General features: G+C 38.6%; 1 protein-coding gene and 1 long non-coding RNA gene across 2 annotated transcripts in view; one reads left to right on the top strand and one right to left on the bottom strand.

The window, feature by feature from the left end:
- LIX1 (limb and CNS expressed 1) overlaps nt 1-3051 on the top strand; it is a 37442-nt gene extending 34391 nt beyond the window's left edge. Inside the window, exon 6 of the mRNA XM_085299754.1 lies at nt 634-3051. Coding sequence (XP_085155880.1) covers nt 634-918 — 285 coding nt within the window. The 3' untranslated portion in view covers nt 919-3051. The remainder of the gene's footprint in view (nt 1-633) is intronic.
- The window catches only part of LOC146598789 (uncharacterized), a 34788-nt gene extending 30349 nt beyond the window's left edge, over nt 1-4439 (bottom strand). Inside the window, exon 1 of the long non-coding RNA XR_014895206.1 lies at nt 4161-4439. This is a non-coding gene — a long non-coding RNA (uncharacterized LOC146598789). The remainder of the gene's footprint in view (nt 1-4160) is intronic.
- Between the last annotated feature and the right edge of the window lie 22054 nt (nt 4440-26493).

Here is a 26493-nt window from a genome sequence, read left to right as displayed (position 1 = left end):
GGTCATCCTTTATTTTAAGCTATACTGGATATCAGACAAAGGTAAGTTTTGAAATAGACTTGTGTTTTCTGCACTTATCTCTTGCTATCATTGCAAGAGGCTTAGACTATTACTCAGTTCTATCTATCAAGAAACAAGCAGAAAATTCACTTGAGAAAAACTGTAACTACAGCATTTTTGTCTTCGAATTTTGTGAAAACATTTGGAAATGTACTAGGCTGAACAATTTCAAGATATTTTTAACTTCTTAAATTAGGCTGTGTACTATATCACATTCTACAGATAATTTATGCATTGAGTCATTCAAAGGGAAGAAAATCACTTTCAGCATTTAAATTACTGCTTCTCTTTTCGAGAGAAGTCTYCTAAAGCAGAAGATACATTTAATTATAGTTTAACTTTTTAAACCTCTTACAAAGCAATTCAATATCTGATGGACATTTCATTCCCTTTCAACGGGCAGTATTTGAAAGACACACAGAATGTTATGGAAGCGTCGTGCTATAGTTTTTGCCCAGAGCAGAATGGTTTTGAGATTTGAGCTGTTCAGTAAAATACAAAGCAAGGCAAAAAAAAAAAAAAAAAGTGTATGTTATTAACTTCCATGTCTTTCGTCCTTTTTCTGAATAATAGGAAGTAATTTCCTACTACTCCCAGTATTCCTTAGATGAAAGGATGAGAAGTCACATGGCCCTAGACTGGATTATGAAGGAGCAAGAATCTCCAGGAATTATTTCTCAAGAGCTGCAAGTGGCACTCAGAGAACTGGAGGAAGCCAGAAAAGCTGGGCAGGAGTTGAGGTTTTACAAAGAAAAGAAAGAAATATTGAGCTTAGCGCTGAGCCAGATCTATAGCGATCAAGTTACCTCTTCCTCACAGGATGATCAAATGAGCTTAGCCCTGCGTGGCTACCACTAACCTTGAAGATGATGTTTGACGTTGAATGATAACATGCATGCTCTTCTCTGTTGAAAAGACCACATGCATAAATTGGTAGCATTCTTTTCATTAGTTGTTTCAATTTCTGTATCTAGAAGCATTGGCATCTTTTTTAAAAAAAATCATTTTGATGGACAGAAACTCTACGGGTCAATGAAGTATTGATACTGTGCCATACATAAACAATAAAGGGAAACAAACTGCAGAAAACTTTCAAGGTACTCTGGAGACTACGGTGTTGTTCTGCACAAAAACTGTCTACATTTTCTTTGGCAAAGATACAAAAGCTATGATCAGAAACCTACAGACTGTTAGCAGTAAATGGTAAAAAGAATTCTAGTTTAGGCACTGGTTCCTGTTTACTCCCAAACTCCTCCACAGTACCTACACTCCTCCTGGCAGTGCTAGTAGGTGCTAYGGTTGAAGTTCATTTAGTCTGTTTATTTAAGGGCAGGAACAATCTTCCAAGCAAAAAAGTTGCACTATACAACTAGTGCTTCAGATTTCACCTGTTGTAATCTCTGCTGAAGTCAAACAAGACATTGCAAAGTTGTAGGAGCATAAATTATTACAATTATTAGATTGACCATGTTCTGCCTAGTATGAGTAACAAATGCTGTGTGATAATAGTTTTGTTAAGACTTCGGAGAACTGCCACGCTCTGAATCTGCTGTCAAGTAAGATCTTTCTCCAGGAGAAGTTTCTCTTTTTCCTCCCTTTCAAAGAACAGTGGTTCACATGCACTGAAACAAATAGCTACTGTGCTTTAAGATCTTCCCTTCCCCCATGCTGTCAGTCCAATTCTTCTGCTAGAAGTTACCACCCTAGGAGCAGAGTCAGCAGTGCTTGTCTGCACTAGGCACACACACGTACTTGTCAGCCTGCTATTTTAGCTGCTGCTGAAGGCAAAAATGTGCTAAGCAGCCAGGCAATGAACATGGACACATTTCTTCCTKATTCTTCTGGTCTGCAGTAGTTTCTGCAAGAAGAATGGATACCTGGCAGAGCTGTAGTTTAAATCATCTCAGTGACCTCAGTAGTAACTCCTACCATCTTAAAATACATTTTAAACATTAYGTATTTCAACATAAAAGAGATGGAGGAGGAAGAAGTGGGGAGAGTTCATTTTAGTCTCTAGTACAAGTATGGACCAAGCTACGTCACTATTCCAAAATAAAAAATATATAGGAACTGGTCAGCAAAAATGATCCTCCTCCAAACTGTTCACACCACTGGTAATTGCAGCCCACCACTATGGGACGCAACCTCACCGCAGAAAGAAACAGCTGGCATCTCGTAAAGGTACCTGAGCTGCTCTCTGCTGAGGGATGTGTGATGCTCAGACAGGGCTCATGCCCACCATAGAGGGAGCCAAATCACCCTTAAAGCCAGCCTACAGTAAGCACAGCAGCTGGTGAAAGGAGAGAAAGGAAAAAAAAGGGAAAAAAAAGAAAAAAAAAAAACGACAGAAGGAGCGCACAGTTTGGAACTTTTGGAGGTTTATTTTGAAGGAGCTACTTCACTTGGGATAGAACAACATGTTCTTTAAGAGTTTAGGATTCTTTATTTATTTCAGCCCACTGAGGAAGAAGCTCAGCTTACTGGCAGGAACTAAAAACAGAACAAGTCCCAAGAACAGAAATTCACCTTAAAGAAACATTGGTATTTTGAGTGAAAAATAAGTATAAAGACAGTGGGATCTTGGTCTTTATACTAAAAAATAGAAACCTCTTAATTTTTTTTTTCTTCTTTTCAATGACTTATCAGAAGAGTATATGCAGCTGGCTGACTGTTCCTCAAAAAACACATCTTATTAACTCGAAGAGTAATTTTTTCCTAATTTTTAATACTTGGCCTGTATCATTGTAAAAATGCTCTTCATTCAGGATGTTTCAAATATGTAACAAGAAAGTGAAAATAATTTTTATACAGGACCAATAAGTTGTACATACTTCCCTGTGCATTTATACTGAGTAACTTAGGTAGGGGGATGATGATCATCAATGTGGTATCTAAAGTATTTGAAATAGCAGATTATAGACTACTAGAATAACTTGGATGCTTTGATTTTTTTTGTTTATCAGATGCAGAAATAAAACAGTCTTATCACAATGGACTGACTGATACTTATTTCAGCGTTCAAGCTTTACTTTTCCTACTAGCTACTTCAAATCAATGGACTTATACAGAAATCAAGACTTGAAAGCAGAGACAAATTAAAATAAGTAGAGGACAAATCCTAGCTCTCCATGCATTCTTCAGGCTAATGGGAAGCTACCTTTAGCTGGATTCACCATTCCACTCAGTATTAACAAGGACTGTCCTTTTTCGCATCTCTCTTCTCTCCCTACTCCTCCTGTTTGTCTCCATCATATTTCTGTCTTATGTCCCGGCCCTGGTCAGTACGGACTATACTCAGATACCTAGCAGCACATAGGCCTTTCTAAGCTACACACACTCCATGCTGTTCCCCCTATTGTAAGAGGTAACTTTGACAGTGATGCCATTCCAGTGAAATGCCTAATTGCTTTCTGATGGGAATTCCATATTGTACCTCTACGAGCCTACACTGTGCCAGTACACAAACAGTCTATTGTTAGAGACTGAAACCCATTATTGCCTATCCTGAGCAGAGGTAGTGTCTGGTTACATCATTTTATCTCATCACTACAWTTCAAGCTTTACTTTGATCTTGCACTCAGGACATACATAGTTGTCTGTAAGTTCTGGAACTAATTGACGTATGGAGAAGACAGTCTATTGGACACCCTCCCGATATTTACATATCACAACACAGTGATCTGCCAGATGTTAGGAAAATATATAGTCATCTTACTGTGCAACCACATAGTTCTTCCAGCGGGACACTTAAGTAAATGATGCTTTAACATTTTACAGAATTCAATTCCTGCTCAAGGGAGCTGGGAAGTAAAATCTATTCTAGTATGTAATAAGAGGCCTACGAGATGTTGCCCTCTCTGCTCTTTTCCCTGAACTCTTTAGCTACCCGAGGAAAGAACAATAAACATATCTTTCAGCTTTTTCCATTACAGAGGGATAAAGCTGTAGCAGGAGATTTAACTCCCTGAATAGAGTGAATTGCATGCAGTTAATTCAGAAGTGATGACAACAGTTGTTTGCTAAATAAATTGGTAGACAGAGAAAACAAGAACCCCTTGACCCCAGATGCTCATTTCTGTCAGAAGGCTTGTATCATTTACCTTGACAAAATTAGTAGGGAAGGTTCTGCCAGAATGTGTCCTCAGAGATGATATTTTACTAGCTGTTTGTGAAAACTCAAAGCTCTTTTGCCTTCACACCATTAAAGACAGGCTTAAGGAAGCTCTGCTTGGCCACATAAGCAACTTCATCCGAGGCATTGCTGTTCTTGCATACATTAAAACTTGGATTTGCAGGATTCAAGACAAGTGACCCTAGGAAAAGAAAGAAAATCAGTGTAAATATAATTATTCAGAGTGAGATGAAGCAATTTGTTGCATCTTAAAGCTTAGCTATGTTTTCAGGATATCCTAGTCAGACCAATACTGACAGTAAACAGTAACTTCTGTAGCAGAACAAAAGATGGTTGAACTTCAGAATGTGTCAGACATGACCTTTGAAAACAAAGGTTCCAGAAAACAAACATCAGGCTTTTTCTGCCTCTGTTCAGATAGAAGTTCGTTAGTGTCATCCACAAATTCTCCCTCTTTCTAACGGAAACACCCCACAAGATTGACTGATAATCTCATTACAGTGAAATCAAAAACGGAAAGAATCTGGTAACACACAATCACAAATCATGGAGCAGATGATATGTTCATTCTCCMAGTCCTTCTGGTTTTAGAATCATTTGTTTCTTTCTAGTCGTGGTATTTCCTAATTTAAAGGAATAGATAAATGGGGAAAGGTACATAACTCAAATATTTCTATCCTCTTTGTATGTACTTGCTGAATTAATCTTTAAATTATAGCTGAGCTTTAAAATGACATATTAAGTCAGATTTTTCCCTCTTGTGTCAAAAAAGTACCTTGGTTGCTAGATGCAAGACTTTGTCTTTTCTCTCTTTTGCAMATACATTTTTAGCTTTGCCCTTAATGCATATGTATTAGTTCATTTGTGACTTCTCTACAGCTTTGCCAGCATGACACTTCTTGCAAGTCAAATGTATGAAAAAGCACATAGTAAATTATACCCTTAGATACATAATATAGATGCAAAAAACAGATTTTTTTTTCCTGTAAATGGGAGGGCATCTAGGTTGACAGTGTACTTGGGTATGATAGCTATAAAAAMTTATGGTGCTGACTAAAAAAGAGCATGTATGTTAGATGAATGTTGCCAATACTACTGAAATGCCAACCTCAGAGATAAGAGCTCTGCATGTAAATCAAAAATACTTGGAATCACTGTTGCCATAATAGCAATACAGATACTAAAAATTAAAATTGTTACAAGATGTTGCACAACAATGCACATGTTAGGATAAAGCAAAAAGGTATAAAGAAATAACAAATGAGTTAACTCCCACACTGTTGCAATTGTTCATACAATTGGGGAAAAAAAAAAGTAGCTATCCTCCTCAAGGACTAGGCATTCACTATGTAAAACAGGATATGATACATATCTGTATTACACATCTCTATCTATCTATATATACATATATCTACCTATCTGCCTACTTTTACCTCTCTATGTAGTATGCAAAATATAGGGACATGCAAATGAAGAGTTTCACAAGTTTTTGATTCTCAGCTGAAATGTTGACAATACTGCATATGAAGCATGCAACTTGTCTAAAAATATTATAACTGCACTTTATAGTGCACCATAGGTCTCCTGAAGGACGCAAGTTTTCTACAAACGTAGTCACAGAAGAATGAGATTCCCCCCTGCAAACTTGAGAATACCCAGCCACCTTCCTCCACCTTCTGACAGTCTCCTTTGCAATTAGTTTTTTCCACCAATTGGTAAGACAGGTGAAAAGATTTTTATTATTGCATTCACTTGCTAAACAATCAGCACAATTTCAGAATACTTGCCCGTTAATGCATGGTTTCATGTGCACTAAGATGAAATTCTTCTTAGAAATAAGCATCTCTGTGCAGATGCTTAACACAGAAAGAGCCCTCCAGAATGATCTCTATCACAATCTTTGGAGGGAACCTCCTGGCCTTTCTTAAAAAGTATTTTGTTCATGCCTTAATGGGAATTTGCTTTCTTTCTTTACATGTCTTTTACCTCAAGACCCAAAAGATGGAGAAAGCATAACTCCACTGTGCATCTATGCTCTTATTATGAATCAACCTGCAGAACAGATCATCACACTGTTACCTGCTTTGCTTCTGAATCATTTTTGAATATGGTACAGTTGAATCAGTAATGTCTGTGCCAAGTGATGCATATTTCAGTATATCTAGCCAGAAATTTCAGAATAGCTCTCATCTCCTGGAAAAAAAAAAAAAAAAAAAAAAAGAACGGGCTTCCCTGCCAGCTGCCAGATGGTGACTGTGATGAGCTCCACAGCATAAGAAGAAAGCCTGTGAAACCTAAATATACAGAATACTGATTTAGCTCACTACAAAGTGAACACAGGAAATTCTTACAAACAGCATGCAAGAAAAATAAATGGTAAGTAGCAAGAAAAAATTAGCTTCATTCTTTCATGCTGATATTACCTATTGGAAGCATTATTCCAGTCATCCCTTGATGTTAAACTGAAATACTACTGATGTTAGTTTATTCTGCACAACAGAGAAAAATCTGTCTGCAGCAGAGAACCAAACAGGCACTTGCTGGCAAAAACTGTTACTGTAGGCATCACATAACAAAATCCTGAAGTGGTCAGGTTCCATTTTCAAATGTGTTAAGTTCTGCCCTCATCTGCTGTACTGCTTTAGAAGGTGATCTGAATATAATATGCACCACTAAGCATCTAACAATTTCTACAAACTTGAACTGCTCATAGAGAAGAAACTGAGTTCTGCAAAAGATTCCAGTAGCTAGGACTCCTTTGGGTTGTGGAAAATGGAAATTGCAGTACACATTAATGCTTCAACTGCTCCTTTCAGAAGCGGACAGTCTAAACTTTAGGCTACTAGTTGTGACTAGACAAAACAAGAGAACTTTCAGACAACATTTTACATCTGAATCACCTCAATTTCCCAGGAGAATTTGAATCCAGATTGAAATTTGCATTGCAAGTGTATGGAGGCAGAGCAGTGAATCCTCAGTTTTCACAGAATACAGGCTGGAAGAGATCTGGAGAGGACATCTAAATTCTGCCCCTAGACAAACTGAACTGTGTGTTAAGTATCCTGACAGATTTTACAGCTTTCTAGACAATATATACCTAGATACCCTGTTCTCTTTCCCAACATCTCAATTTAACCCAACTTTTTTGCAATTTCAGTCTGTTATTTCTCACCCTAGCAGATGTATAGGAGAGTTATTCCCTTCTTTTAGCTTATTACAAAAGTGTTATCATATCTCCCAAACTTATTTCTCACTAGATGTCACAAAATCTGTTCCCTCATTCTTTCTTTGTAAGACTCTGATTGTTCTTGTTACTTCAGGGAAGACACAGACTAAGTGAGTGTGGCAGCACAAACTGCACAGAGTACTTTGACCGAAGCCTTTCCAGTTCCAGTCCAGTACACAGCAGGACAGTTATTTTCTGCATCGAACCCACAACACTTCACACATCCCAGCTTGAGGTTTGTTGGACAGAACTTGCACCTGTATGATGTTCTTTACTTTTATTCAATTTGAGATCCATTGGCTGTGCTGAATTACTGCCTCTAAATAGCATGCAGTGGCCATAAACCCCTATTTTTAACATCTCTACAGACAGCTGGGAGAGGAAAAAGAGGAAAGAAATCATATTCTGTTATAAAGATGCATTTCCCCCACAGTATGCATTATGAATTATTTCCTAAGTCAATACTATTCATTGCCCTTCCCAAACAAAAAAACTACATTAACTGATGAATTAAGTACAATGGACAAATTTTATTTCACTTGATATAACTGCAATGCACTATGCACTAAAGGTATGTGCACAGGACCTTTATTGTTATTACACACTCATTTTATTAGTAGTGTGGCATGATTTGTACATGATCACACAGGAAGATTAAAATACCTATAAAACAGAATGTAGACCTCCCAGCTGCAACTGTCGCATTTCAAAGTCCTCCAGACTTGCAGAATGTAGGTAGTCCTCTCTAACTATCTTAATGTTTCCGAGTAATAATAAAAAAAAAGTTACTTATTTGAAAAGCCTGGCTTATTCAGCTGTATTTGCTATACATCTTTATTCATATTCTGTTTCACTGTAAGGCTTTGGAGAAGCTATCCAGAACCTCCACTGTCACATAATTGTGAAGTCTGGCCTTAGAGAAAACGGATGCTCAGTCCAAAACAACACTAAATAACTGTCTGCAATAACCAGCTTGTCAAGCCTAAATGTTAACGGCACCAACACAGCTGTGCAGTATTTTCTCCACTTCTCTCCCAACTCCTCAGTGGGGGACACTATAATTATATCACATGCTAACCTAGATATAAAACAGCCATTAAGATGTAGCAGGGAAACATGATACAAGTACATACTGCATTGCATAAAATCTGTGGCACAAAATTCACCATTGTAAATTTTAACAAAGGAAAGTCAAAAGCTAAAGAGAAACTGTTGAGAGTTAGTCAGATGTTATTGATCCACTCATTTTGTTCTGTTGCTTTATCAAAAAAAAAAAARAARAAAGAAAAAAGAAAAAAAAAGAAAAGCCCCCCAACCAGTACTTAACCAAATGAATTGGGCCTCTTCACTCTCATCAGGGATGCCTTGACAAACTCACTCTAGTACTGCGGCTGAGACATGCAGTACAGCTGGATTTTAAGTGTCATCACAGGGGTAGTACTYACAGCAAAAACTCTGCTTTAAACCTGTTAACAACAAAAGAGATAAGACAGCAACCATTACATCTTCCTTCTTTTTTTCACTCTAATATTATAAAAGATTAAGTTTCAGAAGAACCGTAAAATATGATTGAGTGCTGAAAGTTAGAAGAGAACCTCCCCAAATCCGAATCAAAATTACTGCAGATGTGACAGAATAAATCCAAAAGTCTACAAAGTCCGGCAATTTTATTAGACAAATACAATACCTAAATATTTTTATTTTTCCCATAMACAATTACTGTGTGAAGGCTGCTTTGTTCACACAAAATACTTTAGGATAGTCTCCTTCAGTTGGCATTGATTCTGCACTTTGAATATACAGGATTTAACCTATGTTTCCCAGTTATAAACATAAATGATCTGATAATACTATTTTACACCTCAGGCCACAATCATTAGTGAGAATTCTTTTTAAGAAGTGCCTATAAATGTTTATGCGGGACACACACAATTCTTACTGCATGAACACACACCACAGATGCTGTGTTGTTTCCACTTGCCTACTAGAGAGTACAGAAGTATATGATTCATACTTTTAACTGCAAAAACTGCACATGTATTGGTTAGATGCACTTTTTCAAATTAAGCAGCTCAAAAAGATCTCACAGTTTGATGGTTCTTCCACACCAGAACTGGTTTAAGAAAAAAAAAAAAAATATATATATATATATATATATATATATATATATATATATGTATATATATGTATGTATGTATGAGGAACTGCTAACAGTATGGGGTGAAAAAAAACTAAACCAAGTGACTTGTAAGACAAATCTGTAGATAATATTATGTAAAGGAGGTAACCTAGGTGTTTGGTCATTGCTTTTGCATTACACTAGYTTTGTATTGGACAAGTTGGGTACTATCAATTTAGAAGTTTTATTGCTTCAAAACTTGTGGACTGTAAACCCRGTATTTCTTCCCAAAGCAAAATACTATCACCATACAGACTGAAATCCTGCAATCTGCATTCCGCTGAAATGCTATATAATTCATGCAGTGATTAGAAGGGCATGAGTAGTTTCAGGCAATCATATACTGATAATATTTCTGTCTGTACCTGATGATGAAGCAGGTCCTAGAACATCACAGGAGGATACACCATCAAATGAGCCATACGGTCTTTCTTGTAGCACTCAAAACAAAATAAGGAGGAGAATCGTGTCCTYTTCTGCATCGTTATCCTAAAACAAGCATTATTAAATACCARCATTGAACCATGACACCTTTTATTGTGTAGGTCTCTCTATGATTCATAAATCATGAGCTTTTCCCGTGATTTTTTCCCCTTAGATAATTAGAAATTTTCCAACAATGTGTTTTCCCCTTCAGAAAATGTCAATTCATCCACAGCATCTTTCTTTCCACACACACTCTGCAATGCAAGGGCTCAAAGTCTGTCCAGTTTCCTGCTGCCATAGACCCATCACCTAAATCACCTTTTAATTGGTGTAAGGGAAATGGCAATGGGTCCTCCAAACTCCCTAGCCCAGCTGGCTGCAGGGGGGCAGCCTGCTGACTCCCCATCCCTGATCAGCAAGGGAAGAGCCCAGGAAGCTCTCATACCTGCAGCTTCCCTGCAGTAAACCAGAGCTCCTGGGAGAGAACTCTGGAGGCTGCTGTTCTGGAACTGGCCTGCCACCCGGGCTCCACCAGCGGGGACACCACTCCCAACGGCTGCTCCAGAGTGGAGGACTCCCAYGCATCTCTGCCTGCAACTCCAGAAGACATATGTAGATACAGTTTCCAAAATGACATCACACAAGATAAAAATTTGTTATCAACTAGCTTTCCCTTAAATACAAATACCATATGCAACTTTCTTTGAAAAACAGAGTTTATAAGCATTTTGCATTCATCACTGGTGGGGGTGGGGAGATGACACACAACTATTTAAGGTACATCATCTTGCTCCATGTCTCTATTCATCATTTTCCACACAGCTCCAAAATTTCAAAGCCACTGGCACTGACTCCATGATTCACACTCCTAGGCCTGTTTCCCAGGCCTTCTCTTCTCTGCTACCTCTTCTCTAAGACATAAAGATTTGCTTATTTACTTGTGTACACCATGGATAGATTATGTTTAACAGTTACATGTGTTCATGCAAGTAAGGGAAAGCGCAGTACTGTGCACTACTGTTAAGAATCCTGAATTGAGTTTCATTCATTTCTATTCTGTCACATTACAGAAGATAAAGATCAGATAAACATCTGATAAAGGTCTGATAAAGATCACAAAGGTGAGGTAAGCAAGGAATCACAAGAGCTCTGTCAAGGAAGACTACACCTTTGAAGAGCTTCCAAATCTCTAATTAGAAATTTAATCTCATCTTTATTGCCATCTTTGATGTTTTTTTAAGCATATCATATGCCATTTTATCTTCCAATAGTGCTGTGCTTTAAAGAATTGAGAATATACAGACAACTCATCTGGAGAAAGTTGTATGATACATGTAAGGAATAAATAACAGCTATAAAGGAAAACCCAATCATGTTTATCCATGAAGTCAGTGCATTAAGATTTCTTCATTTTTTTTTCTAGTTCTTCCAAAAAACTGGGCAGCAGTCTTCTAGCTTCTCAAATGCTTCGTGGAACAGCACTGTATTAATGCCAGACCAGCTTTGTGCAACAGCTCCTTTTATACATAAGCCTATATATGATATATGTCAGAAAAATGATTATATTTGATGTTTCACTCCTCTAACACAATTTTCCCCCGCTGTATTTGGTTAAGCAGTTTTAGATATTCTCTTCATTTCTTAAGCTCTCAGCTTCAGGAATAATTTGTGGGCCTTTTCAACAAGCAAAGCAACATAGTTATAATATTACTATTAGAGTAAAAATGGAGAGTTTTTTTGCCCAGAGACAGCCAGAAACATGGAAGAAGTTCTTACYGCAATAACGTAGTGAAATGAAGAAGAGGAGGAAGCTTATCCTGCCTTACAGTGAACCCAAAACGTGGTTCTCTAAAAGTACAACCAGATCTGTATTAATTTGTTTTATAAATAGGTATGTGTACAGGTCAAAAAATGAGTAAAAAATTATGCTGAAGCAGTTCTCAATAAGCTTTGGAGTCCTTCACAACTGACAATGAACTCTAGCTATCGAAGTCATCATTTATGCTGCATCATCATGCTGCAAAAGTGAGAACTAGCGCAAAAATAGCTGCCTTGCAGAACCAAACTTCTAACAGTTTGCAAGATTCATCACTAGAAATAGTACCAAGAAGTTCTCCTGAGCATTACTGGCTGACTGACCTATGAGGAATTTGTAATGCAAATAGACGTCTAGTTTACGAGATTCAAGGGAATGATCACCCTGGGCATTCTGGCCTTGGAAGACTATTTGCAACCACCATTCCTGGCATCAGAAGATCAAGAGTGGATCAAAGAGGAGAAGACTTTACCACAGAACCATTATACTTAGTTTGATTCTTGTACAATTGTTATTTATTTATCAAAGCTGAAGCCCTTACGTTGCCACAAATACTGGTAGGCTGTACGCAAATTTTTCTCCTAATGATAGCATGGTCAAGGCTTGTCCATGTCAGTATTTTCTTACAGACCTTATAAAAGCTTCCACATCTACAGTTTCCGAATGCACATGGATGTGCTCTCTTGTGCAAGCGCTGCACGAGGATTTAGCTACACGTAAACTAATTCTTAGCCATAGTCASTCCTTAAAATAGTAAGCACAACGGCTGTGGGAGGACTGGGCAAACATGAGAGTATCAGTAACACAAACCAAAGATGATGCAAATTTTCCACAGCTTTTTTCTCTGGCTTCTGATAGAGATTCATTTACTAATAGAACAGTAGGCCACATCTGTTTGTTTATACCAAAAACATTAACACTCATCCCTGTAGTCCCCATTCTAGAAACAAGCAATGTTATATTTTAAAATTGCAATAAGAAAAACATTTAATTTAGATGAAGCTAAGACAGAAATATTGCAACCATAACCTCATGCCCTCTGCAATTATTTCATGACAAAACGTAGATTGGGTTTTAAAATATTTACCGCAGTGAATACTCCCCCCGACAAGGGACAGGACCATTTTAGTTTATGGTTTTTTAGGTTTAGCAACATCAGTTCAGTTCTGTTCTCAAATACTTCCTGCATTAAAGCTTTTGCTAAAAGACAGTAGCAGCAACAACAGGCAAGAAAAACATTATGAGTATTCAGCCTTTCCTTTCCTACTGCCCCCAAATGACTGAAAGTCCACAGCACAGCTGTCTGCTTATGCCAGAACTTTCCCACATCTCTGGCTGGCTGCAAAGTGACAATTTTGTTTCTCAGAGTGTTCCCTGCTGTGGATAGCCTTGGGCACAGGTTGAGGTACATCCAAAATAACACTCTTATCTCTGCTGTCATTCTCTTACAGTTGACCTGTTAGGAAAACGTATTCCTTAGAAATAATTCAGAAGTTGACAGACAAGCTAGATGGTGAACTGAGGACTCTCAGGAGCCCAGATTTCTGGGGTTTTATGTACTCTACAAATGAGAAAAGTACCAAGCCACATCTATAAATCATGCATGGTAATAAAAAGTTCTGTGAGTGGTTGAACTTCAGGCATGATTTTATTGTGGGCTTCATTCCCAATAGCTTCTTTCATGTGGAATAAGATATATTTCACATAAAATTTACTCAAAAAGTCCTCAGAAATAACTGCTTGAGATGTTTAGGAAAGTGGTGTAGTGTAACAACTGTAGAGACTTTTTCATGAAGGGCACAGTATGGCATGGCTTCTGTCAGCTTGGTACAAAACTCATTTTCTGGACATCACCTGCCATACACATGAGCATAATAGGACCATGAAGAATGTTCTCTATGGTGTGAATATGGATTTATTTTTCTTGAACCCTCCACTTCAACAGAGCCAGTACCTTCACCCGAAAGGACTTTCAAGTATCTGGCAAGTTAAAAGCACTTGTAATTAGCCCATTTTTCTCTTTTACTGAGAATATGACAGAGCGTTAACTYTGTGGCATTTGCAGCTGAACAGTGACTTCTCATTAGAAACGGCTATAAATACAGAGGAGGCCAGAAAAGCCACTTTCATGATGGAACATCAGTTGGTCCACCTCACTGCACCGTATTATGCTCCCTAAGTGGCCAACAAAAACAAAGACAAGCAAACAAAAAMCATTTGTTTTAAAACAATATCCTCTCCTGCAGAAAAAGGAGAAAGTATGTGAGTCTGTGTCTGTGTTTGTGTCTGTATGTGTGTATATACTTTTTTCCTCTAAAGGACCCTGTCAACAAAATCTGTATCAGAATTACTCCCAGGATAAAAAAAACATCGCATGCCAGAGCAGAGGCATATTTACACCATGTCTGTCAATGATAAGGCATTAGTTCCTTTGATTATTTCACATTTTATTTATTTTTATATTGTACACAAAGACAAACAGCCTTGTCCCAGATATGAATGCTGCAACCTAAGACCCAAATGGATACAAGCAAATATTATCACACTTGGACTTAAYGCCTGTACTTGCAATACTTAGAGGGCCTTGCACACACTGGGCTATGCTTGACACACACTCAGAGAAATTACAGATAATAGAAAAGGAAGTCTCTCCAATCATATTGCCTTACTCACCTGCTAATGCAAGYCTTTTCCACCAAAAATGCCAAAGATAAAGTATAAATATTATTTGTGCATGTATAAGCTATTTTTCAGTGGTAAGATACACTTTTAGGTCCAAAGTACATTTCTCTACTGAATTAAAAATAAATATAGGCTGAGTTTACAAAAGAGAGAACAGACACAAGAAAAACAGTGCAACCTGCCCTGAGAACAAAAAAGGCAACACTCTTATCTCTTCAGGTCCTGAAGCATTTCTCTTAAAACCTCTGTACCACATTTTTCCCAGTGATACAAGATGTTTACATCTGAAATGATATCTGAGAGTTACACCATTGATAAAATCTTTCCCACATCACTTACAGTTTAAGATTTGAGAGACCATATCCTTTAAAAAATAAGATAATTAAACAAACACAAATATCAGAAAATAGTCTCCACTCCAGTGGGCATATAACAATAGTACGATTTTAGTATATATTAGGTTCAAGGATATTATTCAACATATATTGCACAAACTCATGCCATATTTGGCAAAATTGTTTTAAAAATTCCTTGGTCATGAAAACTGTAACCAATGTGTATTAACTACTGACATATTTATAAGAATATTCATTTATAATTATAAAGTAATATTATTTGCTTAGCTAACTTTTCTGCTAAAATTATCTGTTTAACATGACTACTTAACAAGAAACATGAACTGCACTGAACCATCAGTTGCTTTCCTACTTCTTTGTGAATACATCAAATAACCTTATTATATTGGAAGTGGTTTTGGGGGTTTTTTGGGGTTTTTTTGGTTTTGTTTTTTTTTTGAAAGCCTTTTATACAGATTCTTTTTCCCTTGGTCACAAAGAAAGCTCAAGTAGTCACTTCACAGCACATGTCTCTTAGTTTCCCAGTTACATTTATTTAGGGAAACAAATGACTTCTGGCACATTGCTCCAGGCACAGAGAACTTTGGGGCTTGGAGCTTCCAGGCTGGCAGAATGGGAGCGGATGATCACTGCGTTGCGCTGGAGTTCTTCAAAAATCTGCAGAGAGGTGGTTAACAGACTATGAATCCCAGTGACGCTTTCTACCATAGGCAATTGGCCAAAATTTGGGGTCCTGCAGGTTGTTCTCATTAAGAGACAGATACAACGGAGTCAGCATTTCTTCAGTACCATTTTGGTTCTTCACAATGAACCTCCAAAGGCCTGAACACAGCAAGGATTCAACACACCAGGAAACACCAGGGATTTTTGTTTATAGTTCCTAAACCTTTTTCTACCGTTATTTCCATTCAAAATTCTTTCTTTCTTCAACTCTTTCTGGAATGGGCCTATAAGCATACACCTCTGGATATTCTCAGTTCCCTTGCTGCTTCTTGATGCTTCAGTTCCTCTTTGAGGCCCAGAGGGACGGCAGCGTACCCAAACCCTCAACTCTTATCTGCAAAGCAAACTAATGGCAGTTGTCCTTCACAGTGAGCAGTAGATTTCTCAAAGCCCTTGCCAAAGAAGCCTGTGAGCGTACAGCTTCTCAGAGGAGCTTACATACATTCAAGGGGAGACAGTATCACAAGGGAGAGCCAGGTGAGATGATTAAATAGATGAGCTACACCAAGACCATGCAATCCCCTGAGCTGAAAACACAGAGGCTAGAACAGCACTTCARTGGGCAAGTATCATAATACATTTGCCCTGTTCTTACTCTTCTCCYGACATGCAGTTGTGGCCACTGCTGCAGACATGATACTGGGCGAGTAACGTCATCATGGACCAGTACAAACAYATTTTATGCTCCCTAGGCCCCATACACTCCCCAATCACATAAGAGGTAATAGTTTTTTCATGCTATCAGCTACAGGGAAGAATTTAATTGTCTCCATTTAAGCTTCAGTAGAAGGTGGTTACCACATGTGAGAACTTCAAGGAGAGGTCTAAGTTAGACATTAGCAAAAACTTCCCAGTATTAAGGTAGTTGAGTACTAGAACAGATTGCTGGAGGAAAAGAAGGAGAGAGTAGGGAGTGATTAGTATCTGGTAGTTTTAAGATTAAAATGTGAAAAATTAATTTCTGTCAGAAATAGTTTTAAGTGTAGTCAGACTCATAGCCAAGTTAGCACAAAAATGAACCCAAACAGAGCCTTCAAGAATTGTTTTCTTCTGGACACTGCAACTTCTCCCATGTGCCAYCCAGGAAAAGGGGCAGCTAGTAGCTGTTCTGGTAGCTACTAGGAGGAGCCTGCAAGTAGGTGGAAGAAGGATGTGTCATRAGGTATCTGAGCCCCAAAATGTCTCACAGATACCCCTGGCTATAGTTAATATTACCCTGGGCAGGGATAATAGKAATGACTAAGAACCTATTCAATCTCTTGCAGACCTATTTCCTAGGACTTAAATATTGAAAAAAAGGTATAACATCTGAAAGGATGAATTACAGGCAGGCAGATGAGGTGAGGGAAAAAACATCAAAGACATACACAAGCAGCATGTAAGATGGCAGAATTAAAAGTCAGTACAACAGAAGACTGAGAACAAACGAACGGAGCACACAGCGTGACAGACCACACAGTAGCCAGGCAGCAAGAATTATTAGGTGATAAGAGATGTAAATCCACTGCAGTTGGATCAGCAGGCCCTCCTGAGTAACATGGCAAGATGAAGCAGAAAGAAGTTASGGAGAAAGCAGTACTGCCTAGTTTGTGGCTTGAAGATGTTCACCTTCTCTCTGGGGTTACCTATGACATTGCAACAGCTCTGCAGCTGCATTCACAGCTAATGCAGTGATTTTTAAAACACTTGAGAACATTCATAGACTCAGTACACAAGAGCTGTCATCCCAAACAAGCAAGAACTGTACCTGCCAGACACAGGAGAGGGAGAGGGAATAATAGTCACATAGTAATCCTTTTTGTTCCTTTAATAAAAGGGTGAAAATGCAAAGTAAAGACCCAGAGTGGATCCAATAAAAAGAGATGCAATACATATAGCCCTTCTCACGACTTGCAGTGATATTCTCTGTATTTTCAACTGAGGAGAATGAGAGAAAAAAATGAAAACAAAAAAAAAAAAAAAAAAAAAAAAAAAAAAAAAAAAAAAAGAAAAAAGAAAAGAAAAGAAAGAAAAAAGAAAACAATCAACCACCTCACTAGCACTAGAACTATAGTTTTTGCTGTTCTGTTGTTGCACCCAGCCATCACAGCACAGCTTTACAGGATGGCGGCATGTGATGCTTCATTAACAAAAGCCTAACCACAAGTAGGCAAAAATCCCTTTCTACAGCTCACTTTGTCATTGATTACAGATAAACACATCCCATAAAAAGGTCAGATTAACACAGGGGGATGGGGGAAGCAAAAAACAGAAATGAAACAGGCTGCTCCTTACCAGAGATGTGAAATACAATGTAATCAAAAGCAGCTGTTATTTGGCTGGGTGTACTACTAGCACCAATGCAGTTTTCCCCTGGCATTGCTGGGAGCTGGTTTGGCTGCCTCTGCACAGCTCTGGAAGCCATCACCCTCACACCAGAGAGGGGAAAAAAAAAAAAAAAAAAAAAAACAAAAACCACCAAACTCAAGCAAGGGCTTGGTTACTACTTCTACACTCTGTGCCAGACAATAAAATCAGCACACCCCTGCCTGATGAGCAATTGCCAGTGCAAGAATGTACACACACACACACTCTCCTTCTGTAACTTGCTTGCAATTCATTTTAAATATATTCTCTCACATACTTGTGAGCAGTAGCCATCACAGCAGATGGCCTCCTAGCTCAATGATTTCAGCTGAAACACTTACATGCACCAGGGTGCTCGACGTAGTTGCCTCCCCTCTCATTTTTCAGGGGCTGCAGCACAAGAATACCGCTCCATGCCCTCTCCCCTTCTGTTTGGGCTGGTTTACAGGGCTGACCTGTGAGAAAGACCTGTCTTGAGCTGCAAGTCAGGGATACTACAAGAACTGCCAGCTATTTTCAGATTGTCTACCATCCTCATTTGTAAGGTTAGAAACTAAAAGATAGAAGAATAAATAACAAGGAATGTTTCATTTCTTTTAAACTGAGTCTTTAAGCACCATCACAGTCCTTGCTGAACAAACTAAAAGTAACAAAAGCACTCTCTACTCAATACTGGCTTGCAAATATTTATCATGAGACACTACACACAGCTGGTACTTAGAGTAGCAGAGCAGAGATTACCAACATTTTCTACCCAAAATTTTGACAAAGACTTTCTAAATGTTACATAAACTTTCACTGGTGAAAGAGCACTTTATTACCCACAATTTAACAAGGGATCCTCTAAAAATATATATATATATATATATATATATATATATATATATATATATTTTCTTCCTCAGGAGGGTACAACATGATGGTAATGAAATCCTGCCTTCTCTCATCCACCAATACACACTTCACCATCCACTCAATCTTATATTCCTCTCCTCCCTCTCTCCCCCCTGACTTCCTAAGCACTACATAGAAGGTTCTCTTGCTTAGCAGTTGACCTYAGACAGCAGACACAGGCAGGCTTACTGCAGATTTCGGTGGTATCAGCACTGTTACACGTGTGAAAAACAGGTTCCAGTGGCAAGAGCTAAACATGGAGGGAAAGCAGCAAGAGGGTCCATTTGCACTATGTGCTGTTTCACAGGAAAACATGYCTTTGTTCACTAGTGGTGAGTTTGCCTTCATGTGAACAAGAACAAACTGTGTAASTTTTGAGAAATTTATGGATTTGATGTTTTTAACCAGGAGATAGTTTTGATCTTATCACTAGACTGCTYTCCTGCCCATGTTTAGTCTATGAGCAAGTTGCTAACCTATTACAAGATTTAATTACTTTTCCCTCCGGCAGGGTAAAGTCTGTACAGACCCTCCTCAGATACTAAATCTTACATTTTGCATAAAATGTATCTTAAAAGTCAAACCTTACACAATTGCAGAGATTGGATCAATGTATGCAACTTATTACCAGCTTCTGATGAAGGTGAGACACAGAAGTAATCAACCCCACTAAGGTCCCAATGAGCTTAGAGGAGCTGATCCCTAGGCTGCTCTGTATTCTATATTCTTTCAGAGAAGGAGTTGGGAGTGCTGGTGGATGACAAGTTGACCATGCGCCAGCAATGTGCCCTTGTGGCCAAGAAGGCCAATGGCATCCTGGGGTGCATTAGGAACACTGCTGTCAGCAGGTCGAGGGAGGTGATCCTGCCCCTCTACTCAGCCCTCGTGAGGCCTCATCTCGAGCACTGTGTCCAGTTCTGGGCTCCCCWGTACAAGAGAGACATGGAGCTACCGGAGAGAGTCCAGCATAGGGCTACAAAGGTGATCAGAGGGCTGGAGCACCTGCCCTGTGAGGAACGGCTGCGAGAGCTGGGCCTCTTCAGCCTGGGGAAGAGAAGCCTGAGGGGGGATCTTATCAGTGTGTATAAGTACCTGAAGGGAGGGTGTCAAGGGGATGGGACAAACTCTTTTCAGTTGCCCCGTGTGACAGGACAAGAGGCAATGGGCAGAAATTGAACCACAGGAAGTTCTGCCTGACCGCGAGGGGGAATTTCTTCCCTGCGAGAGTGACAGAGCCCTGGCACAGRYTGCCCAGAGAGGTTGTGGAGTCTCCTTCTCTGGAGATCTTCAAGGCCTGCCTGGAYRCAACCCTGTCTAACATGCTCTAGGTGACCCTGCTTGAGCAGGGRGGTTGGACTAGATGATCTCCAGAGGTCCCTTCCAACCTTAACAATTCTATGATTCTATACATAGGTCTGTGACAGGATTACAAGGAAGGCATTTCCATGGAGCAGATGGAGCAGCTGGCAAATGGTGCCATCACACAGGTGATAAAAATTTGAGTAGCAGTGGACCCAATCTTCACCCTGGGGGGCCAAAGAGAGCCTGTTTCAGCATCTGCTCTTCAATCCCTTCCTACTTCTGTTCCCCTTGCATCAATTAACTGGGTAAAAAAATTGTGTTATGCTGGTCCCAAACACCAGAATATACAGCAAATTTTCAAACTTGAACCCCTGGTGAAGATGAACAGGAGGCCTGTTGGGTAGCTAGAATCTTAAAATACTTCCATGGAATAATTTGATTTAAAAGTAAGTACAACGTGACAAACTGGAATACCTCAYGTACAACACAGTTATCGTTTCAGGTCTTCCATGAATTGAGGAAGATAATGCTGTTACCTGAAGTTTGGCTTATGTTTGTGCCATAAGGAGACAACAAGTATGCAGCAAATTCTGCAACTGTTTAAAACTAATCTATGACTAGGTAGTGTCTGCCAGGCCCTGTGTCTTATCTGAACAAGCATATATCTGTATCAAGGAAGGAACRGTAACTTATACCTTTCTTTTTCAGTAGGCTTTTCTGTCTCCCTCACTGACCAGAYCTGAAAGACTAAGTCTATCTTGGAGATAATTTACATGTTTTAAAAGAAGAAATAATGCTTCTGAATCAGGGATCCTACATTTACACGTTTCACACAACCATGCTCACCTGCCTCCACAAATCTGCCAAAACACTTGGAACCCTGCAGATCGATCTGCAAGGACAGTTTTGGAGGGAATGGGGGAGTTCAGATTTCCTTGCTAGTCTCTGTTTCTGRTGCTACAAACAATGGCATCAATTGAGGTGACAGCAGTGTTTAGAGTTASAAGACTGGTATCCAGCAAAACCGGACAGAAAACAGTAGCACATTTTACACTGAGTCACGAGTCATAACTCAGTCGTAACCATTTTCATTTACAGCTTGGAATAGTTTGAAAACTGGCTTTGTACTGGAAAGCCTCTTTATAGCCTTTTACAAAAGTGCTAGTTATTCGTAACACTGTAACCTTCAAGAAAACACCTGTGGGTGGGAGAAACTATGCATGTTAATACTACTAGCACAGCTCTCAAGACAGAACACAGGTAGATAATTGACTCCAAATTTTGTCTGAAAATTTGGTTCACCACATCATGATACACGATAACCTTCATAGTGTACTACAGTTCTCCTATTTCCAAAGATCAGTCAGTGGAATTTAAGCATGTGCTTATGTGTTTTATAGCACAGTGACAGCATATGCATTTCATGGAAGTTAAATGTGTTTACAGTTAGTTTGCTGAATTAGGTTTTAACATAGTTTGCTAAAAAAAAACAAAAAAAAAAAAAAAAAAAAACACTTTCCTCCTTTTTTATACAGAAAAGCATATGGATTGAAAGAAGGAAAGAAACGTGCAGTCTAAACTCAGCAACATTTAATCCAAATCCAGACCCCAATCCAGAAGAGGAAACAATACAACCAAGCTATTAAGCATAAATTATTGTATTAATTCATTATTGCAAAGCAATGTGACAAAAAACTACCACTATKAACCAAATTAATCATGTCATTCCCACAGACCTGTGCAAGTACTGAGCTGTCACTCAAGTATTTGGATTTGTAGTGCAATAGCAGATTTAAGCAATACTAAAAAAGCAGACATTTAAATCCTTCCCACTGCTACAGCCATAGTGACAGACACTCTAGAGCTTGCCAAAAGTACCGCAAATCTTGTCTTCCACTCTTTCCTTTTTTAAACTTCCTGAATGAGTAGCATCTTGATAAAAATCCTTAAGTACAAACAACAGTGTAATGTAAAAGTAACTAAAAACATACATGTCTTTCTATATATAATAGCCAGATGTGGAACAGTAACATTTACCATGTGGTGGACTGAGGTAACTGCGTGAAACATGATACAGGAACTGAAAGCCAGCATGCAAGTCCAGATGCATGAAACACATACAAAAATGTATGGTTAATGAGACAGCATTGTTTTAAATTTCAGAGTGCAGTGAAAGATAACATCTCCCAGCATTGGAAAAATCCAATCTGTCAGATGAAGGAATGCTCCATCTAATGGAGAACAGGTGAAAGATAYAGAGTCATAAAGAAGAACTCACTTCAAGGGTCAAACCTCCTGCAGCACATATGTGGTAAGTGAATATAATTAATGCCACCACCACATTTCATGCAGGCTTGCTTTTACAGTGCATGCTCAATTTTATCTCAGACATTGCAAGACATTATAAGCTGCCAGAAATATCTGAAATTGCTAAGATCAAAATAGATCACCATTAGATTTATACTAAGTTCTATAGACAAAGGCTCTAGGATAGGTATGAGATGCAGGTGTTCAGCAAAAGTAGGTTTTTGTTTTACATTAAATGTGTCAGTATAATTCAGTAGCACAGCGATCACTTGTTAGGGCAAATATCTTTGCTTTATAGAAATGCGTCATTTTGTTATAGTAGTTATTTAGAAAACAGATTACATGATGATTCATATAAGGAACTTGAGGTTGCCTGTAGGGTATAAGTACCCCCACACATTTTTCAGACCATTTCCCAGAACAAACTTTCTCACATCTGATCAAAGTTATTTCCTTTATTCCAGGAAATTCCTGTTCCTGTCTAAACCRTCATGGAATTTGTTCCTAAACCTAATGTTACTACTCTGATGCAAGATAGCACTAGTTGTTTCWATCTGCAATAGTTTTGTTTAAGATATAAATGATGTATATTTAAAATCTGCAATTTGGAATCATACAACCGCACAACCTGTCCTAGACTGCAGCACAAGCTGTCAAACATAATCTACATGAAACAAAAGAAGTCAGAAATACAAGGATGAAAGGATAAGCCTCTGACATTCATGTCAATTCACTACACTGACATTCAAACTACTACTTACTAAGGAGGTGGGAGAAATAACTGCTAACGGAATAGCCTTTGATATTCAGTCATTTCCTCATTTCTTCCTGTAATTTAATTATAGCCTAGACTAAAAATATATTAATACATTACTTGTTAGTAATGTATCAGCTTGCTGAACTTACAGCTCAGGAGGGAATCCAAATTTAATTTTTCAGTCTCTTTAGTGAACAGCAAGTCTTTTGTTTCTATATACATTGACAGAATCCAAGCAGAAGTGTCTGCACCRGATCAGGGAAGTACTGATGACTGGGATCTTCAGGTCTTCTACAAATCACCACATGAACAACTAGAAAGGATGAAGAAAGAACCTATTAACTCAGGTTAATAGGTCTCACTAACTCAGGAATGATACCAAACATCCCTGAGCACTGTTCACTGGCACCACCCCTCTTAGCTATTTACAAACACAGAGCAGGTTGACAAGAGTCAAGAGAAATAAGCCCACTAAAAGAAAACTGGAGCACGAAATACATGACAAAAAACAAACTTCAGCTATAATTATGAATTATGGTGTCGACTCTGAGGTAGGAAAAGCCGAGTCCAAGTGTAGGGGCACAAYGTGTTTGCTTGTTTAACAGTAACACTTTCATCAATGAGCACACCAAAATCCAGGGTGATACGGAATCGAATAAAACCTAGTAATGTAACAGCAGTATAAGTTGGGTATACCCAGGATATTTTGTGAACAAGCAAGTTTAAGTAAATTATGCAGTTTTCAGTATCTTCCCAGAGAACGTGCCCCCCTCCCCGATCCAGGTCCTGGCAATCCTGCAGACTGCCGCTCCAGTGAGCTCTGTCAGCAAGAACTCACTCCATACGTGCTTCCTGCCTTGACACAGTCTACAATACATATCCAAATCCCTRAACTTTCAACCTGGAAGAACTACTTAGCCCAGCACTGACCTCCTTTGAAAACTACTGCTTTGAATAATCTTCGCCTCTAGTCGTTTTTATTACCTAAAAGGGTTATACTGTTTTGGGAATGTCTGCAACTTGTGAGTGTTTTTGATTTGGATTTAAACACAAAGCTGGGTTACAGGCAGCTGTACTTCTCACCTCCTCATAAAAGGAGGTCAGTGGGATGGGTCTTCTTTTTAAACCTCCATCAACTAAATAAGTAGAAATTAAAACTGGTAAGAGCAAAACATACTAACTGGAGCACAAGTAGGTAAGAGAGGGCAAAGTGTCCTCCAYGGCTAAATATTCAGATATGCAAACACCAACCCCTCTGTCACGCTACAGACCTTAGACTCAAGAAACAATAAACTCCCAAGTCAGTGAAGAAACATCTTTTCACTGACTTCATGCATCTCAGCTCCACAAGTGACAGAACTGCAAACAGAGGGAACTAAAGAGGTTCATGGAACTTCAGTGAAGTTACATTAACATATAATAAAGACAACCCAATAACAAGAGACTACTACTCTTCAAAAGACTTCTTAGTGCACTTTACAAAGTGAAATTTCTTTCCTGTTTTACTGGGAAGGCATTGAGGAGGCAGATAATCAAATCAAGGTCACTAGCTGGACAGTAGGCCAAGAGTAAAACTCTAGTGTTTATTTTTTAAGAGCATTAGAACTCAACAATTAACCATTACATTTTTAAAAAAAAAAAAAAAAGCATATAGAAGCAGAGTAAGACGTTTAAGTTTTATTAATAAAACTAAACTCCCTCCTGCCCTCTACCCCGAATTCCCTTTTCTCTTCCTCTTCCCCCTCGAAAAAGGGTCCTGCTTCTGTTTATCTTACTTTACATTTTGATATGTAAGAGGTCTCTAGTGTCTTCATAAAGAYAAATGCTCTAAGCCCCTCTGAAAGCCAGAATAGGAGCCAAGCAGAAGTTTTTCTGCAGTTCACATTACATTGTTAATTGCTATCCTAGATGGTAATAAGTAGAGAGAAGGGAGAAATATTTTGAACATGCATARAATATGRTTCTGTACCTATCAGCTTGAGAAATCAAAAAGGTTTTGTGAATTCTCAAACAAGGTAACATCCACTTTTGCGAATTAAGGATAGTGTATTTTTACTGTAACTCAAATCATCTGCCCTTAAATTTTGTCACAAAGCCTGGAAATGAAACCACCTGCCACKGATTTCTCTCCAAACTCTCAAGTACACGCATGCTTTTATGATAATGTAGGCCAGCCAGGCATTCCAGCATGCCTCTAGATCAGAGAGTTTTTCTTCTAGCATAGTAACAGATTTCTGGCCTTGTAAGCCCTRTTTTATTTGCACTATGTTTGTATATATCTGGGCCTGTAGCAGAAGCCCAGATGTTCTCACCTCCCTTTCAACATCACTTTTAGATTATCACAATGATGTTATCTAATGGCTCCCATGCAGCTACTTGTGACAATTTATGCCAGCACAATCTTAAGGAGGTCACAGGTCCTGTTGTATTTTAATATATGGAATTTTACACCAACTGTTTTGTCCTCAATTAAATTTTCACAAGCAGTGATCAGGAAGTCACAGAAGACACTTTCAGAACCCTTCTGATGTAAAGAAAACTGAATCTATGTCTGCAAAGAAACTCTTATGTTCCCATTTTAGGTAATAGATCTCTAGCAGTTTCAAACTAAATCAGTTTTCTAAATTTTAGCTCTAGTCAGAGCTTGAAGCCATTCATTCCTCTCGCCTACTTTAATATTCTTTTACTATTACTCAGAAATTTCAGTAGCCAGACCATACAGAAAGCAAAATCTTCACACAAGGAATTGCACTGAAATGAAGCAGGAGCTGATTTTAATTAGACAATTAAACTTGATGGCATCAGTTCAGCAGGGCAGATAAACTCATGCTAGGCACCGGAGAAGGTATATTTATTGAATACACAGATACAAAGTAACAAGAACTACAGGGGACTGACATGGTGAGGCAGAAAATCCACATGAGCAGTTTTAGAAAGATGAAAATGTTTACATCCTTGGTACTGCTTCATAGCTTTTTCTTGAACTGCGTACTCCAWAACTCAAATGCTAGCAGCATAGCAGTAACATTCAGAAGTACCTCAGAGAAAAGACAATTATACTATATAACAATTATATATTTCTGGCAAATAGTTTATGTATTTGTTTATACCATTCTTCACCTCATAAGCAAATTCTGATCTAAAGTAACTTCTGTGAAGCTAACTTATCCAAAGGTTAAGAAATGACTTGGTCTACAACCACACAGAAGAATAACAGTCACTATTACTAACCCATCCAGGGCCTGCAAATCACAGGAAATTGAAGCTAAATAATTTTAGACAGAAGC

Source organism: Rhea americana, unplaced genomic scaffold (genome assembly GCF_003343005.1).
Source record: "Rhea americana isolate MKP2758 unplaced genomic scaffold, rheAme1 scaffold_153, whole genome shotgun sequence".
Classification (NCBI taxonomy): Eukaryota; Metazoa; Chordata; class Aves; order Rheiformes; family Rheidae; genus Rhea; species Rhea americana.
The sequence above is the reverse complement of the archived record's forward strand: the minus strand, read 5'-3'. Positions and strand labels throughout refer to the sequence as shown.